The sequence below is a fragment of the Crocodylus porosus genome, unplaced genomic scaffold (assembly GCF_001723895.1).
Source record: "Crocodylus porosus isolate Cpor-Errol unplaced genomic scaffold, CroPor_comp1, whole genome shotgun sequence".
NCBI lineage: Eukaryota > Metazoa > Chordata > Crocodylia > Crocodylidae > Crocodylus > Crocodylus porosus.
Window position 1 is genome coordinate 40,003,619 of NW_017728915.1, and position 16,189 is coordinate 40,019,807.

The following is a 16,189-nucleotide window of genomic DNA, read 5'->3' on the forward strand; positions in this document are numbered from 1 at the left end:
CTCAGCGGCCGCGCCGGGGCCCGGCCTCACCTGTTGAAGTGATCCACCACGCTGAGCAGCACCAGCGGGTGCACCACCACCCGGTCCACGGCCAGCTCCGGCATCGCGCCCCCTGCTCGGCCCGCTCCGCCGCGTCCGTCCGCCCGCCCGTCGGTGCCCGCGCAAGGCCAGGCCCAGCTTTCCTCAGCGCGCTCCCAACCTGCACCGCGCCGGGGCGGAGACCGCACAACGCCATCTTGAGGAGGCGGGGTGGGAAATAGGAAGAGGGCGCCATGTTGGGGAGGTCAAAAGAAGGTAGGAGTTGAGGCGCCATGTTGGGGAGGGAGGAAAGGTGAGCGGGCGCCATGTTGGGGAGGTCAAAGAAAGGCTCGAAGCGAGGTACCATCTTGGGGAGGGCGAGCGGGCGCCATGTTGGGAAGGGCACAACAGCCATTGCGAGGGAGTCCCGCCGCCATCTTGTAAGTTGGCGCCGTGGAGCCTCGGCCTGCGCCGCCATCTTGAGAAGGTCAGTGAGGCCTGTGAGCCTAGTGCGGCCTCGTCCCTCCTGAGGGGAGGGGCGGGGCGGGGCACGGGTAGGGGCAGCGGGGAGCTGTGAAGGGGAGGCCTGGAGATTTCCTGTCTCCAGCCAGGGCCTCCCCCCGACCCTACGAGGTGTGAGGAAATACTGCAAAAACACAATCTAATGACCGTATACTTACCTAGCAAGGGAGACACTGTGATGGTGATTTTGGCTCGGGTTTTACTGACCTGGTAGGGAAGATGCCCTTGAATGCCGTCGGGTTGGGTCGCTGGAGGGCAAGGGCCTGTCCTGTGCACTGCCCCTTTGAGAATCTGTAATGCCTCTCAGGTGAGGCTCTCGGCTACACAATTTGTGGCGATGGGGGCATGTTGGATGCCTACCGTGGATTTGGGAGTATCTGAAGCCCCAGGCGGAAGCATCTGAGGGGAGGGTGACCGTCGTAGAGGACAGTCCTGTTGTCATCTGTTCATACAAAACCAGATGCCTTTAAGTCCTCTCTTTTCCCCCTTGAGGACAGAAAAGCATCGGTTTCGTATCAGTAGAGGATAGGGTAGCAGAAAACCAGACTGTCCTCTATGACGGCTGCTGCATTGGGAGGTAGGAGGCTTGCTGGTGGTAGTGCCACGCAGACGCGAATGATTGAATTCTGCTCAGCTGATGGAAAGGATTTAAAACTGATTTGGCCCAGGACAAAAAAATTAAAAACAAACAAACATGTTTATACAGTACTGAGCAATTGACAATTTATATAGTAATGATCAATTACCTTTTGTAACATTATACATTTTCAAAGTGCTGTATAAAAGTTAAGTAATTACTAAGGGTAGATTTCATAGATATAAGGGCTGAAAGGTGCGTCATGAGATCATTGGGTCTAGTCCTTTACCCATGGCGTAGGAAGTCAGCTGGGGTCAGATCACCTGAGCAAGATGAGCATCCAAGTGTTCCACTGATGTACTGATAAAGATTTTCTTGGCTGATACTGATGGCCGATTATTAACCAGCTGTATCAGCTGATACCGATCGAATAGCTGATTTACAGGAATGTAGCTGGGCGGCTTGGAGAGCAGTGTTCTGCCAGTAAGACGGTGGGGGGGAAGGGGCGTGGGGGAGGAAGGGTGTGTGAACAGCCAGGGTGATGAATGGGACCCCAGGGCAGGGCATGGGGCAGTCATCCAGGGGGAGGGGAGTGACTCTCCGCCACTTCATGTAGCCCCAGGGTATGCATGGGGGGCATGTGCCCCCCAGATTTGTGTGTGGGGTGGGAGTGGGCTGTCTGCTGCTGCTTGGGGCCAGGGTCTGTGCCAGCCTCTTCCCAGTGCTGCACAGGGTTGGGGGGGGTTCAGCTGCATGGGGTGGGCAGTGGTGGTGCTGGGAGGGGTGGCTTTGGGATGGCCATAGCCCCTCAAGCCTCCCCCAGGGCTGCCCCTCCCAGTGCTGCTGCCTGCCCCATGCAGCTGAGCCCTCCCCACCTCTGCCCACCCCCAGCGCAGCCCCAGCCACCTTCTCCCCCTCCCCCACACTGGGAAGAGGTCAGTGTAGCCCTTGGCCCTGAGTCCACAGTGGGCAGCCTGCCCTTGCCCAGTACACAAATCCAGGGGGCACATGCCCCCCATGCCTACCCTGGTGGTGCATACAGTGGTGGGGAGCTGCCACCCCACTCTGTGCCCCCTTGACTAGTGTCCCATGCCTTGCCCCAGGGTCCTATTTACTGCCCTGGCTGGGCAGTGCCTACCACTGTCCCATTCCCTCCCTCCCTTGCCACAGGAGCCTTGATCTCCCTTCCCCACTCCCCTTCCCTTCCCCATACCCCATCCTCCCACACTTATTGGCTGGATGCTGCACACGGCATTTATTGGTGACATTATTGGCCAAAAAATCCTGATTGCTCATAATGTTAATTTTCCTGTTATCAGTGCTGATCCAAAATGCGACTCATATATTGTGTACCTGTACTAATTACTCTTAGGAAGTGGTGAAGTCATGTATCGAATTTCATCAGTTGAAATAAACACATAAGCTCGATATTGAAACAGGAGATTTGGGTTAGCTTTTAGGATAAACTTTACTAGTTAAGTAAAGAGTTAAGCACTGGAATAGATAACCTCTAGAGACAGTGGATTTTCTGCCATTGGACATTTTCAAGAGCAGCCTTTTACTGGAATAATCTAGAAAGGGAAGATTTTTACTTCAGCAAAGATTGACTATTGGGCCCTTTTGAGGTCCTTTCCAGCCCTTTTTTCCCTGGAGATTGTATTACTTAATATTTTTATTAATTTTTTACTTTCACCTGTGGTTGGTCTTTCCAGTGACTGCTCTCAGCTTAGGTTACAGGCAAAGTGTCTATATTTGCACAAGCTCCTGTGTTATTGGCCTTCCTGTGCTTTTTATCATGAATGAAATACTATAGCTGTAAAGTCACAGAACAAACAGGGCTGTACATGTTAGACATCATCTGACAGTTGTATATTTTCTATCTGATGCTTAATGAAAATTATTCTTATTCCTTTTGTAGACATCACCTATGAATGGCTGGAGAGTCTTTTTTCTGGTGACATATAATAATAAAAGTATAATTACTAATAATATTTGGTGCTGACAGTATTCTGGTTAAGAGTCTTAAGGCCATCTAGAATATTTGTTAATTAAATGCATGGCCCCACTGTAAGGTAAATTAGTATTATTATTCCCATTTTATAAAAGGGGAAAGCTGTGGTATAGAGACGTTATTTGCCCAAGGTCATACAGGAAAGCTGTAGCAGAACTGGAAATAAAATCCAGATTTCTTCCATCCCTGTGCTTTAATCACCAAGATTTTCTTTGCTGTCCAGCTTCTCATAAGAAAAAAAATATCTATTATATTTTTCCTTCTTTAGGAATTAACTGTCAAGCAAAATCTACCTACACTAGTTTTAATACCCTTAACAAAATGAACTTGCAGCCTGCCTTTAATTCAGGCTATTGATAATCAAACTGAAAAATAAAATTCTAAAGCCAAGTTTCTCTTCCCTGAAAATAAAACAAAATAAAATAATCCCACTGCTTAGCAGCCTCTTCTGCTCCACCAGTCTCAGCTGTGGCAGTTGCTGTCCCTCAGCCAACCAGATGTTCCCATCAGTCACAGATGTGCCCATCTCAACCAATGCTGTGGTTTTCTGCATCCTAAAGACACCGAGGTTCATGCTTCCTCCTCATCTTCTGGTGGACTTGAACAGAAGGATGGTTTTGCAATGAATGCATCAGACTGGAACTTGCCAGATCTGAATTTAGTTTCTGCCATCGATTCCTTGTGTGTCCTTGGGCATGTCAGATAATCCCTCTCTGCCTCAGTTCCTCATGCATAAAATAGGGGCAAATAACACTTTCTCCCATTGTTTGTCTGTCTGACTCATCTAGGCAGTAAGGCTTTTGAAGCAGATGTGTTCTCTATGTATGTATTGCACCTAGTGCAGATCTTGCTAAGGACTTATCAGGGCTCAGGGGAGATGCATAATAGTAATGTAATGCCAGTGACATAGAGACCTGGAGATCACGTCAGTACACATCTCTGTACAACTTTAGCAATTGAATTCAGCTGACTTGTCTGGTTCCAAGTCTTTAGGTAACCTTAGCAGTCTCAGCATTGCCACGATGAGGTAAAACAGCAGCTTGATATCATAGGATTGCTGATTCTCTTTGGTGGGGCCATTTTTGGGTTAGCTTGCTTTGCTCAAGTTCTTTGTATAGCGTGGGAGAAAGCAGCCTTGTTCTAGCCCATGTCTTTTTTCATATGACTTCCAAGATGCACTTTCATTGACATAAGAGGAAAAAATGGAGCTGAACGAAAACTCTACATCCTGGGTATTCAGAATTAACCAAGACTGGAAATTCCAAGTTTGCCATCTCTTTTAAGAGAGCCATTCCTAATACGACAGCACCTGATCTGGTCACTCCAAAACGCTGCCATGGTAAGAGATTCATCTGATGATTATTTGAATCTTTCAGGACAACGTCTGTTACTTTCAGACATTTTTCTTGCAATAACAGAGCCTGACAAACTGCACAAAGTTCTAGTTCCGGGCTAAAGCACTGTGTGCCCTCCCCTTGTAAGCTCTACTGAAGTTTTTCTAGCTGTATGCATTATGCATAGAATGAGGGACCTCTTGTGGAGTTTGTCAAAGTTACAGCTTTTAAAATGGTGCTTTAACATCTTTTTATTTTTTGAAGAATGTGTGTTTCTTTCCAGCAGAGGGAGTTGTTTGACCATGGAATTAAACTGTTAACAGCAGGATTCTGCAGCCTGTTTTATCAATATACATATAAAACTCAATGTTCAAATTAACTAGTTCAATAAGTAATTTAGCTCATTGATTTTTGGGCATATCCTAAGTGCCATTACAAGCTACGGATATTTTAAATGCCATTACCTAATAGAAGGAGTGTTTTAAGCACCTTTTATTGATTTTATTACTGCTTTATTTTGCTGTCTTGGTTTAAAATCATTTTAACCACTCTGTAATCAAGAAGAAATATATCGTTGGTGAAATACAGTCAGTTTCCTAAAAACCTTTGCCGTCGTTAAATAAGGAATTACAGTTGTTAAATCATGTCAGGCAATAACTGAGGGACAGAAATGATATAAAATTTGGAGCAGTGGGCCAGCATACCAGTAAGCTGTGTTGACCTTTGGCATTCAGACTCTGTATGTGACAATCACACTTCAATTCTCTTCTTGGTTCTTACATTAGTAAGAAGAGATTTAAAATCTCAGCATGCCAGGAAGGTTGTTGAAGGATAGCAGAGTATGATCTAGAGACAATTAAAGGGCATTTTAATGACCTGCTGTGACTTTTTGTTAAAATTACTCTCTAACTTAGCAAATTTGAAGTTTTTATTTGCCAGATTGTATTGCTAGTACTGTAGTATATTGATATTCTTCACAAAAGGAGTAAATTGAGTCTGCTTAAAGGGATTTCAGCTACTTCCTTTCCCAGTTTGTTTGACTTGAGAAGATTATCAGTATTATTGGGCTAATCACTTGGTAGATGTAGACTGGGAATACAGGCTATACATTGCTTAATCAAAGAATTGAAAAGTATGTAGTGAATGTTGGAGCTCAATAAAAACTAGCTAATGAGTTGATTGTATTGATGTTTGATATAATTTAACTGTAGAGTGGCAAACATCAATATCTGGGTATAATTTGGTAATGGCTGTTGTGCACAGATTCCGAGTTTAGAGAGAACAGCAGTAAGAGAGCACCTGGCAGCCACCTAAGACAGGGGAGCTGGATTTTGCCCATTAAATGGAATAGGCCAAAAAATCAAATGGTTCAGTCATTAATGATATTTTTTTTCTTTTTAGACAGTTATACCCAGCTCTCTCTAGAATTTAAAAACAAAAAGAAATATGCTCTCTAGGTCTAAAAAATTAGAAGATATAAGAAAAATAAGCTGACAGTATATAAAAATGAATAAGTTATACATCAAATGCATTATAATGTTTTACCTGCTTATGGTATTCACAATATTTATATGTAATGTATACTTACCAATGATTTGCTACTCATAATTTAATATTGACATAAATACAAGAAGAGAAATCAAGAGCAAAGGAGCATTATGCTATATGTAATCTGCTGTTTGTTGTGCTAGATATCCCATGCATTTAGCCCCAGTTGCAACTTGTCATATAAAAAATCTCAAATCAATTTTATTATTGAAAAATAACACATTCATTTGCCCCAGATAGTATAAGCTGTAATTTAATTCTGATTTTTCATTCTTTCCTTCGTCTCTTCCTGCTTGATTTTATTTCTTAGGCAGTGTCAACTTTTTGTGCCCTTTGGTGCAGTTAATGTTGGTAATATGCAGTGACATCTCTGTAGGACTTTCTGAACCAGAGCTGTGCCAGTGTCAACCACTGTGTCAGCAGCAGGCGGCAGGCTATCGGTGCCTCGTGGCTGAACGGTTCTTTTGTTTAATATGTCAAGCTCTGTCTTCTTCCTGTCATGCTGGAAGTCAGGCACTGCAGAAGTGTGGGGCCAGCCGTCAGTAATTAGAATCTGTCTTCAAACACTAAAGCATTTGGATGATTTAGCAGTTTGTTTTTTATTTCTTTCTGTAACATCTGACATTACGTTTGCGGCTGTATCCTCATTAGGGCTTGAACCAGGCTCATCGCAACGGTATTGAAAACAGTTATCAATCATTGTTCTAGGAAAACTGTGCTTGCCAGCTGTTTTCCATTTTGACTCTTGCTAGCACAATTCTGTCCAAGATAGCAAAAGTCATTTTTAGAAGCCACGCCGATTAAAATCATGTTAGAGACCATGCATGTCAAACATGTAAGGAGTAGGCTAAATTCTATTTTGTAATTTTGTTCAAGGGCAGGAGTATAAAATATAGGGTTACGTATTGGCCCTGATCCACAGTGAATTTAACTTTATTTTAACTGAGAGTTAGGTGCTGCAGAAACTGAATGGGCAACGTGGGTCACAAAAATACATCAAGCAGACTGGATTTGGTCCATGGACTGGATGTTTGGCAACTCAGCATAGACTGAAGCCCAGAGCAATCTCTTGTGTGGTTTCTCTGTGCAACACCAGATCCATACTCCTTTGAAGTAAGTGAATCACGCACATTTTCTGTGGAGGGGTGTGCCATACCTATGGCACTGTGTTCCTCCCTGATGAAGAGCAGCCCTCTCTGTACAGTTTGGGGTCTTAACTGCAGGAGGGAGATGGGACTGGGTGAGCAAGGAGGAGTAGTTGATGAACAGGGACACAAATCATCCTTTTACTGACTCCTTGAATCTTAGGTAAGAAAGCTTCAGTCTGTTTATTTTTTTTGTGTAGCCTACAGGTGGCTGTTGTGGATAGGTAGCATCCTTGACTCTAGATTTGGAAGGGGGAAGGGTATGGCCCCAATACAGAAGGTACCTTTTTCCTTTTATTATTATGAATAATAGAAGCAGGCCTTTAAAAAACCAAACCAGTTTGACAGAGGATTTTAAAGACAATGCATCCTTTAACATTCTGTTCCATTTAAGTACTTTCTGAAGTATGCTGAAAACCCATAAGAACTTGAGCTGCCTTTAGATCTGTTACTAGATTGTCACATAATACCTTGGTGCTACTAGTTTGGACAGGAAGTACATTTACTTCTTTATAAATAAATTTAGTTCTGTCCAAATAGCTATGGTTTCCTGTTGGATATTTTTGGCCAGGACATGTGATGAACTGTTTTGGAAGGAATGGTATTGTTTGGAATTGGGCTGGGGTAGTGCAAACCATAGAAGGAAAACAGAAAGCCACCACATTAGTCCTAATTTGTCTCCGTCAAATTGTAATTCAGTGTACTGCTAATGCTATATACTGAATTTACAATGCTCTGTGTGTGCTTTAATACTAACTGTAAAAATTTAAAAATTAAATTACGTATCATTTTGCTTTTGGGGGCCTTGTAAATGTATGAACAATAATCATTTTGCCCCAGTTGGATTGCTTTAAAGTCCAATGTTTATCTGAAAGTAGGCATTTTAGATTAAATAAAGTTTTGTCTGTTGGTAACTATAAATGGGTTCATTTGCTCCTGTGTCATTGGACCTGCATGTACTCTTTCTGCTGTATTTATCCCTGTTGCTCAGAGGAGAATTGTCCCTTTACTGAAAAGTGGAGGTGTAAAATCAACTCAAAACACTTACTGTTGTAGTGCTTTTATGAGTACTGCTGTATTTCCTGTCATCTGATTTCAGAATTTCCTTTCCATACCTGTGGGTGAGCTGGCAACAAACGTAATCCTGTCCATCCTCTAATAGTATCATAGTGGAATTTAGACTGATCATTTCTGGATGCAGAAATAGTATTTGCTTTGGCTAGAACCGAGGTGGCAGACAAATACGGTCAAATGTCTAACAATAAATCTGTAAAATACCAACCCGTTTAATACTGCATGCTTTGAATTTGAAGTTCTTTTCCAAACCATAGGGTTAGAGATGCCAGATAGATTTTTTTAATGACTATGCCAGTGACTCTATTGAAATGTGTAATGCAAAAAAATTAAATTGTTTATTTTTACTATTGTTTTTGCCACAAAATGAGTTTTGAAAATAGAAAAAGGAACAAACAGTTAAAAAAGACAGGTTCCACTTCTCATTTTTCCACACCTTGAGGACTAGCAAATTCTTTAATATGAGACTTTATTTGTACAAAGCAAAACTTCAAAACCACTCAAAAGCTTTCTTATTAACTGCTGTCAGTCCTTTGATTTACAAGGGCAATAAAGATCTGGAGGGGGCACATTTATCATGGAGTTCAGCACACCAGGAGCCATTTTCTCAAGTGGTAAAGCCAAGTGATAAAACGAGTTCTTTTGTTCTATAACCAAGACACATTCCCAATTTTAAAAACTTGTGTGTGTTAGACTTCTTGGCTTGTAGTTTGGCTGTGTTCCTGTAATACTCTATCTACAAGCAATGATGAATCACTAAGGTGTAGATGCTGATGATGCACCTGGAACAAGCAGATTGAATGATGCAAATCTAGCTTCAACTCGGTTAGTTGCCAACATCATTTTTTTCCTCTATTGTTAATTTTTATCTAATTTTCATAGCACTCTTTAAGATTGGATGAAAAGAGTTGTTATAATTCCTTTTCTTAGAAAAACAAAAGCAGTCTGGCTTAGTAGTAAATACAACCATTCTGATGACAACAAAGAAACATTGTTCTAAGAAGTCATGCTAGCAAACAAAATCCAGTTGCTTTTTCTCCTTTGTAAAATGACACTTTGTAGCTGATTTTGAATTTTGTTCTTCAGTGTTGGCAGATAAATATATTTATTTTAACAGAATTAAATAAACATTTGTTACCTGCATGGACACTTCATTAAAGGCTAGAATGTGTGAAAGGATCTGCTCATATGACAACTCTTACTCATATTTATGAAGGGGCTCATAGTTTGGCTCTCAGGTGAACTTTATCTGGACATGAATAATAGAGGAAAAAAATATTTAAAGACTGTATCAGCATGCTGCCATCACCCATCATCTTCCCTTTTATCAGCGAAAGTTCTGAAAAACCCATGTGGTACCAGGACAGCAAGCCAGGGCTACTTTTTGGACATTTAAAAAATATTTAATAGAAAAATAGACTTAAGTGCTGCACTAGAAGCTGCTTCTTTTATCAACCTTTTGGACATGAGGCACCCCTCCGTAACTTGTGAATCAAGTGGCACAAAATTTCAAAAACGAATTTATTTATTCTGGCACATACGTCCTTATAGAGGGACTAGGCAGTAGTGGTGGGGGATCCTTCAGGCCTGAAACTGCATTTATCTGCTTAGTTTATCTGCTTATCTCCTCATACCTTGTTTATCTCTCGTACCTCTTGGCACCCTTGAAATGATCTGGAATCACCTTGGTTGAGAATCACTGTGCTAGCATATCTCTGAATGTTTTCATCTTTAATCCTTACAATCTTGAGAAGATTTGCCTCCAGTATTTCTGTTGGGCCAACTTTATAAAGCGGGGTTGGGTGGCGGTTCGGAAAAAGAAGTTATTCAATCCTATCCATATGGCATCAGAACCAAATTATGGTAACTATGTAATTATAATGGGAAACATAACAATAACCATTACTACAACAGTAATCATTTATCCCCAGATGGATGCAAGGTACAGTGACATCTGTTTAACAGGGATTTTTGATCATGGCTGCACCTACCATGGCATGGTTGCAGAGTCCTATGTAGAGAAAATATTTGAAAAAACACTGTGCCAGTGGATACAACACTGGATAGATAGACTACATTCTCAGCCAGATTTTCATATGGTTTCTTGATATGGTTGTATGTCATAATTTTTAATGGGTTTATGTGTGTACACAAAATGTTATAGCAGCACATACAAATCTGTTCAAATATATGTACAAGAACTAATGCGGATCAGTTTTGCAAGATATATGTGGGGCAAAGCAATTATTTTGCATCCACTGTGATGTGCATAAAATAATTAAGAAGTTGGGGTCACTTGGACATTGAGTTCTGTTACTATCTTAGTTCACATGCCTATGAAGGCATAATACTAAGAAATTCAAGACAGTGCTTCATGATGGCTGACCCTAGGACTTATCCAGAAGGAAGCAGCTGTTGTGATAGCCAAAAGAACCTATTATAACCATCTTGCCAACATCTGGAAAATTAAAGCTTTGGTTGACCTATCATGGCTATCAACCATGGCAAAGGGATTTTTCAGACCTGTTTTCTGTAATTTTATGTTGGTACTTAAAATTTAGCAAGGAAAACATTTTGGCTGGGAGGCCCACCTCTTTTTATATAGCTGTGGAGGGAGTTGCGTATTATTTCTGATGCTTATCATATTGTAAAATCTTTAGTCTCAGATATTTAAGTTGGAAATTATAAGTATTTTTTTTTTACCCTGGGGGCTCTTTTATATTGTAGTCTCCTGAAAGACCCTAAAGCTTTGAAAAAAAATGAAATACTTTATTTTATGAAGCAGTTTTGGGGTCAGTTTTTCTAAAATGTATGCTTTTATGTTGGATAGTTTAAAGACCATCTGTTAACTGAAACCAACCGTAAGTGAAGTTGCAGTTATGTTTCCTATTAGTCTTGTATCTTTCCTATTAGTCATGTATGAAAGAGTACAGAGACATCCACCAGAACTGAAAACAAAAATTGAAAAAGCAGATGTTGAGACCATGTTGGCTCATTGCTTTTTTTTACGGGAGCAAGTAATTATTAATGGATCACAAAATACTGTAAGGCTAGTTTTGCAAGCCATTATCAGGAATCGTAGCTAAGATGTATTTCTGATTCTCTATTGTGTGTTGCAGATGAAAATTGTAGCATTTTACTTGGAAACACGGAAGAATATTCTAAAAAATAGATGATGAAAGTTATGACTGGAAGCGTACAATGGAAAATAAAATACAAATTTTAAATAGTTATGCACTTCCTAGTCTCTGAGGGTTCATTTATTATGTTGTCATGGTGAGCAGTGAATAAAAAAAATAAAAAGGCTTGTACTTGTGACTTATTGGTAGTTATCTTTACAAGAGTTCCATGCTGACTTAAGTAAAGATCTCTGAGAAAAAAAAAACAAACTTTATTTTTCAAATAAATTCAGCTAAGAGCCCACAGGCTTCCATGACACCACACTGAATTATTATTAATGTGCACTGCTGTGAGAATAACACTTGCTGCTGTTTAACAATAATGTCTTCCTGAGGAATTTCAGAAAGTCAGTAGGAAAATGAAAGGCAGATTTAAGTACTGCAGCAGAATTAAACTGGTCCATTTCATGGCCAGAACATTTTTATCATCATTTCTGTAGAAAGGGAGGGAAAATTGTTAACACTTCCTGTGTTTGCAGGTCCATGTGTTGGCTGAGTATTTTTGAATGGCTTGCGTGTTTAGCAGGAACAGTTTTTCAAAGCCTGAATAAAATTCTTTTAAAGACATTTCCTTTACTGCATTCTCTTTTTCCATCTTTAACTTGGAATCAAATGGCAGGAACATGTGTAATTTTGCCTATAGAGCCCTCTTTTAAATGGATGGTGTCGAGATTTCTTATCTTGGTTTACCTATCTCTTTGTAAGGTGATGAAGTCTATTCACTAGATGATGGGACAAAGCAGTGACTAGGAGTTACAGGTTTTGTTTCTGGTTCTGCCACTCATGTGATCTTGGGCAAACAACTTTTCCTTCCTGTGATTGTCTCCATTTAGACAATGTGGATTTACTTATCTGAGAGGGGTGTTGTAAAGCTTAATTATCACTTGAAAGGTGCTTTGAATTCTTGTCTGGAAGGTGCTGTAGAAGTACTGAAAATAGTAATTTAATTGTATTAATGTTGAAATTAATTAGACATAGGAAGCTTCAAAATCATTTGTACTGCTCTCTATTGTGAGAGGTACTGGGGCTTTGTCAGAGAATCATAAGTTATGGATGGCAGAGCCCTGTGACATCTCTTTGCCAATGTAGGATGCTTCCCTGGTATATTCTAATTAGTGCTTTGTTCAGCCTAATTGTTAATGTTTTAAGAGTTGAAACTTGTCTCGCTTCTTTTGTGAGATGGAATGTGGAGCCACACATCTTGGGTAAGAGTTCACCAGCCATATAAGCTTGGTTCTCAGTAAGCATTTTGGCCACATTGTCCTTCATTGTCGTCCAGGAGATTCCAAAACAAAATCATATCAGCCTCCATCAGCTTGGTCTTCGTGTATCTGTCCACATGCACAGGTGAGTTCTGAGAGAGGGAAAGAAAATATTTTGATTCAGTTGTTTTTTATGCAAAATAATTAATAGTTTAAAAGCTGTGTCTATGTCAGAATCGCTGATTCTCCAACTCGGCATTGAATCTTCAGATTTGGTTTTGGCTGAATTGAATTGGGGACAGTGATCTGAATCAACAAATCGAATCACTGTCCCTGATTTGGGCCAAATCCAAATCGAATAGAGCCTGCTTCACACACCTGTAAAATGATACAACAGAAGAAGAGTAGAAAACATACATAAATATTTAATAGACTGTACCCACTCTGACAAAATTATTAGGATTATCTCCTTACTGTTACCATGGTAGTATCCAGAAGTGTCAAGCCCTAATTGAGGCTCCATTGTTCTAGGCTCTATGTACATTTGAAAAAAAATAAAATTAAACTGCCTTTTCCTAAAGTGTGTACAGTCCAATATAGGATGAAGGAAAATGGGTGCTTACAATAAACAGATGAGGTAGCACAAAGTAAAGGTGATGATATGCAGTGATAACAAAGATATTTGCTTGATGCTTTCCTTTGTAATGTATTCAAAGTAGTGACTTACAGATATCTATGTATACTAGCATGACATCTAGGGAATAACTTCCAGTATTTAAGCACTTCTGTGAAATCCACCTGAACAGACAATGGTCTGTGTGTATTGTATTCAGTTTGATATAGTTAAGTATAGATTGGTATATTTGTCCTGTGTGTGTCACTTTCTCTTTGTGTCTGTAGATCTCTTTCAAGTCAGACAGTTGGTTAATTTAGCTTTATTTTTCACTTGAGTCTTATGTATTTTCATCTGTTCCAAATTTTTATAAAGATTTTCAGAAATGCTTAAAAACTATTTTTTTCTGGATGTAATTATTATTTTGTTAAGATAAGTACTGGTTCAAACTATTTGTAATATTACATTTCTATTGTTTTGATAGTTTATTTTAGCTTAGAGCTGGAAACTATAACTGGCAATGAAAAGTTCTTTATGATCTGTCCAAAAGAGAAATAGGAATAGAAGAAATATTCTCCCACTGTCATACTTACAAAATCAATTGTTACTTTCTGTGTTCTGTAATAAGAACAGACCTGAGGTAGACTTTCATCAGTATGTAGGCTAGGAAAATTAGAAGCATAGCCTTTGGGTCAGAGGGCCCTGTCCATATAAACCTGGCAAAAGAAAAGTATGGTACAAGATTGGATGTAATTATTGAAGGAAAACCCTTGGATATGTTGTAATTGATGACCTGGTTGCTTTCCATTTACAAAAGCACTTCTTGCTGTTGGTACATTCTTTTTTCTTATTTAAAAATATATATCATGTCTTTGTTGATATAAAAATGCATATGGCTTCTACTGAAGATTACTTTCTCAATTTCTGGGAAAATGTCATTCAATCTCATCCATTTTCAGACACCAGTGATAGCCCTTTTAATTTCCCCTTGCTCTTATTGGATTTTGGAAAAGGTTAATTAGTTATCCACTGCACTTGGTGGAAGAAGATTTTTTAAAATATAATATTAAGAAATGTCCTATTGGGGTATGAAGGTAACACCACAAGGGGGTACTATAATTTTATCAAATTTGTCCCCGTAAGTTGGTTTATTAAGGTAAAGTGATTACAGCCTGCAGAGTTAATTTTAATATGCTAATACACCACAGCAAGTTGGGAACTTAAATAAAATGATACAATTAATATGAATTTATAGGAGGTAGGGAAGCTTAGTAAGGTCACCGGTATATTATATTAACACTGCAGATAGCCTTATCAGTTTTACAATTCAGTTTTCTTAGACGTGAGCTGTAGATGGTTGCTATATACATTTTATTGACCTTTGAATGAGGAAGTGAGCATCACTTTCTATGGTTCTTGGTTCATTATTGTTGAAGAAAAAATATAACCCTTCACTTTCCAAGTAAAGAAAGCTAGCCTTGGATATTTATATGTTTTAATGGCTTCAGTAACTTTATGACTGCAGTAAGGAGTTGTACTATATATTAGTAGGACTTGAAATGAAGATTTTGTGGATTTCATTGGAAAAGTATATTCTTGGGTATTCTTCCATTAGGAAAACCATTACTCTTTCCCCAGTTAAACTTTTTGCTGAGATAGTTGAGATTTCTCTTGGTCCATAGATGCAGATACTATATACTACTAATACTTGGTGGAGGAGAGAGGGCATTGTAAACTAATTAATTTTTTGAATTTTTATGCCATCAGTGTTTTCACTGAAGCTTTTCAAGGACAGGCTGGATAGGCAACTGTCTGAGACTGCTTTCATTGAATCATAAAAAATGAGGGTGGGAAGGGACTTCAGGAGATCACATCTAGTCCAACCCCCTGCTCGCATCATCGCAGCCAGGGCTTTGTCTAGCCAGATCTTAAAAACCTCCAAGGATAGAGACTCCACTACCTCTCTGGGTTGCCTGTCCCCGTGTTTTACTACCCTCCTAGTGAGACAATTTTCCCTAATATCTAACTTAAACTTTTCTTGCTGGAACATGAACCCATTGCTCCTTGTTCTGTCATCTGCCACCACTGAGACCAGTTCAGCTCCATCCTCTTCGCAACCCCCCCTCCAGGGAGTTGAAGGCTGCTATTCAATCCCCCCTCAGTCTTCTCTTTGCCAGACTAAATGGGTGTCTGTACATGAGCTGGGAGGCTGCTCTGATGCGCTGTAATTAATCGAGCCTCTGTGTCTCTCATATCAGCATCCCTGAAAGTCAAAATGGTGGCAGGTATGCTTTAAGGCTCATTCAGCAAGCTTTACATAAAATGCTCCCACTGCCATGTTGAAGCGTGGGGACATTGATGCACAAAATGCTCCAGGCACTTTAATTAGAGTGGCTTTTGGAGCTCCAAGAGCCACTCTAATTAAAGTGCTTCCCCTCAACTCCTTGAGCATATGTAAAAATACCCAATAAACCCAGTTCCCTCAGCCTGTCTTCAGAAGTGATGTCTCCCAGCACCCCAGTCATTTACATTGCCCTCTGCTGGACTCTCTCCAAATTATCTATGTACTTTCTGTATAGGGGGATCCAAAACTGGACACGTTACTCCAGATGTGGCCTCACCAGTGCTGAACACAGGGGACAAATTGCTTCCCTCAATCTGCCGGCAACTCTTCTACTATTGCAGCCTAGGATGCTGTTAGCCTTCTTTGCAACAAGGGCACATATTCAGCTTCTTCACTGTAATTCCCCGGTCCTTTTCCTCAGAGCTGCTGCCCATCCAGTTGGTCCCCAGCCTGTAGTGGTGCATGAGATGTTTCTGTCTTAAGTGCAGAAATTTGAACATGTCCTTGTTGAAATCTGCACATGTCCTTCTCAAGCAAATCCTGGGACGTCATTCTCCCCTTGTACTCGGCCTTGGTGAGGCTGCAGCTGGAGTACTGCGTCCAGTTTTGGGCTCCGCAATTC

The 16,189-nt window shown here is 40.4% G+C and overlaps 1 protein-coding gene across 1 annotated transcript in view; it reads right to left on the reverse strand.

The window, feature by feature from the left end:
- PSMD7 (proteasome 26S subunit, non-ATPase 7) overlaps window positions 1-193 on the reverse strand; it is an 8,232-nt gene extending 8,039 nt beyond the window's left edge. Inside the window, exon 1 of the mRNA XM_019536090.1 lies at window positions 31-193. Within this exon, the coding sequence (XP_019391635.1) occupies window positions 31-104 (74 nt within the window). The 5' untranslated portion in view covers window positions 105-193. The remainder of the gene's footprint in view (window positions 1-30) is intronic.
- Between the last annotated feature and the right edge of the window lie 15,996 nt (window positions 194-16,189).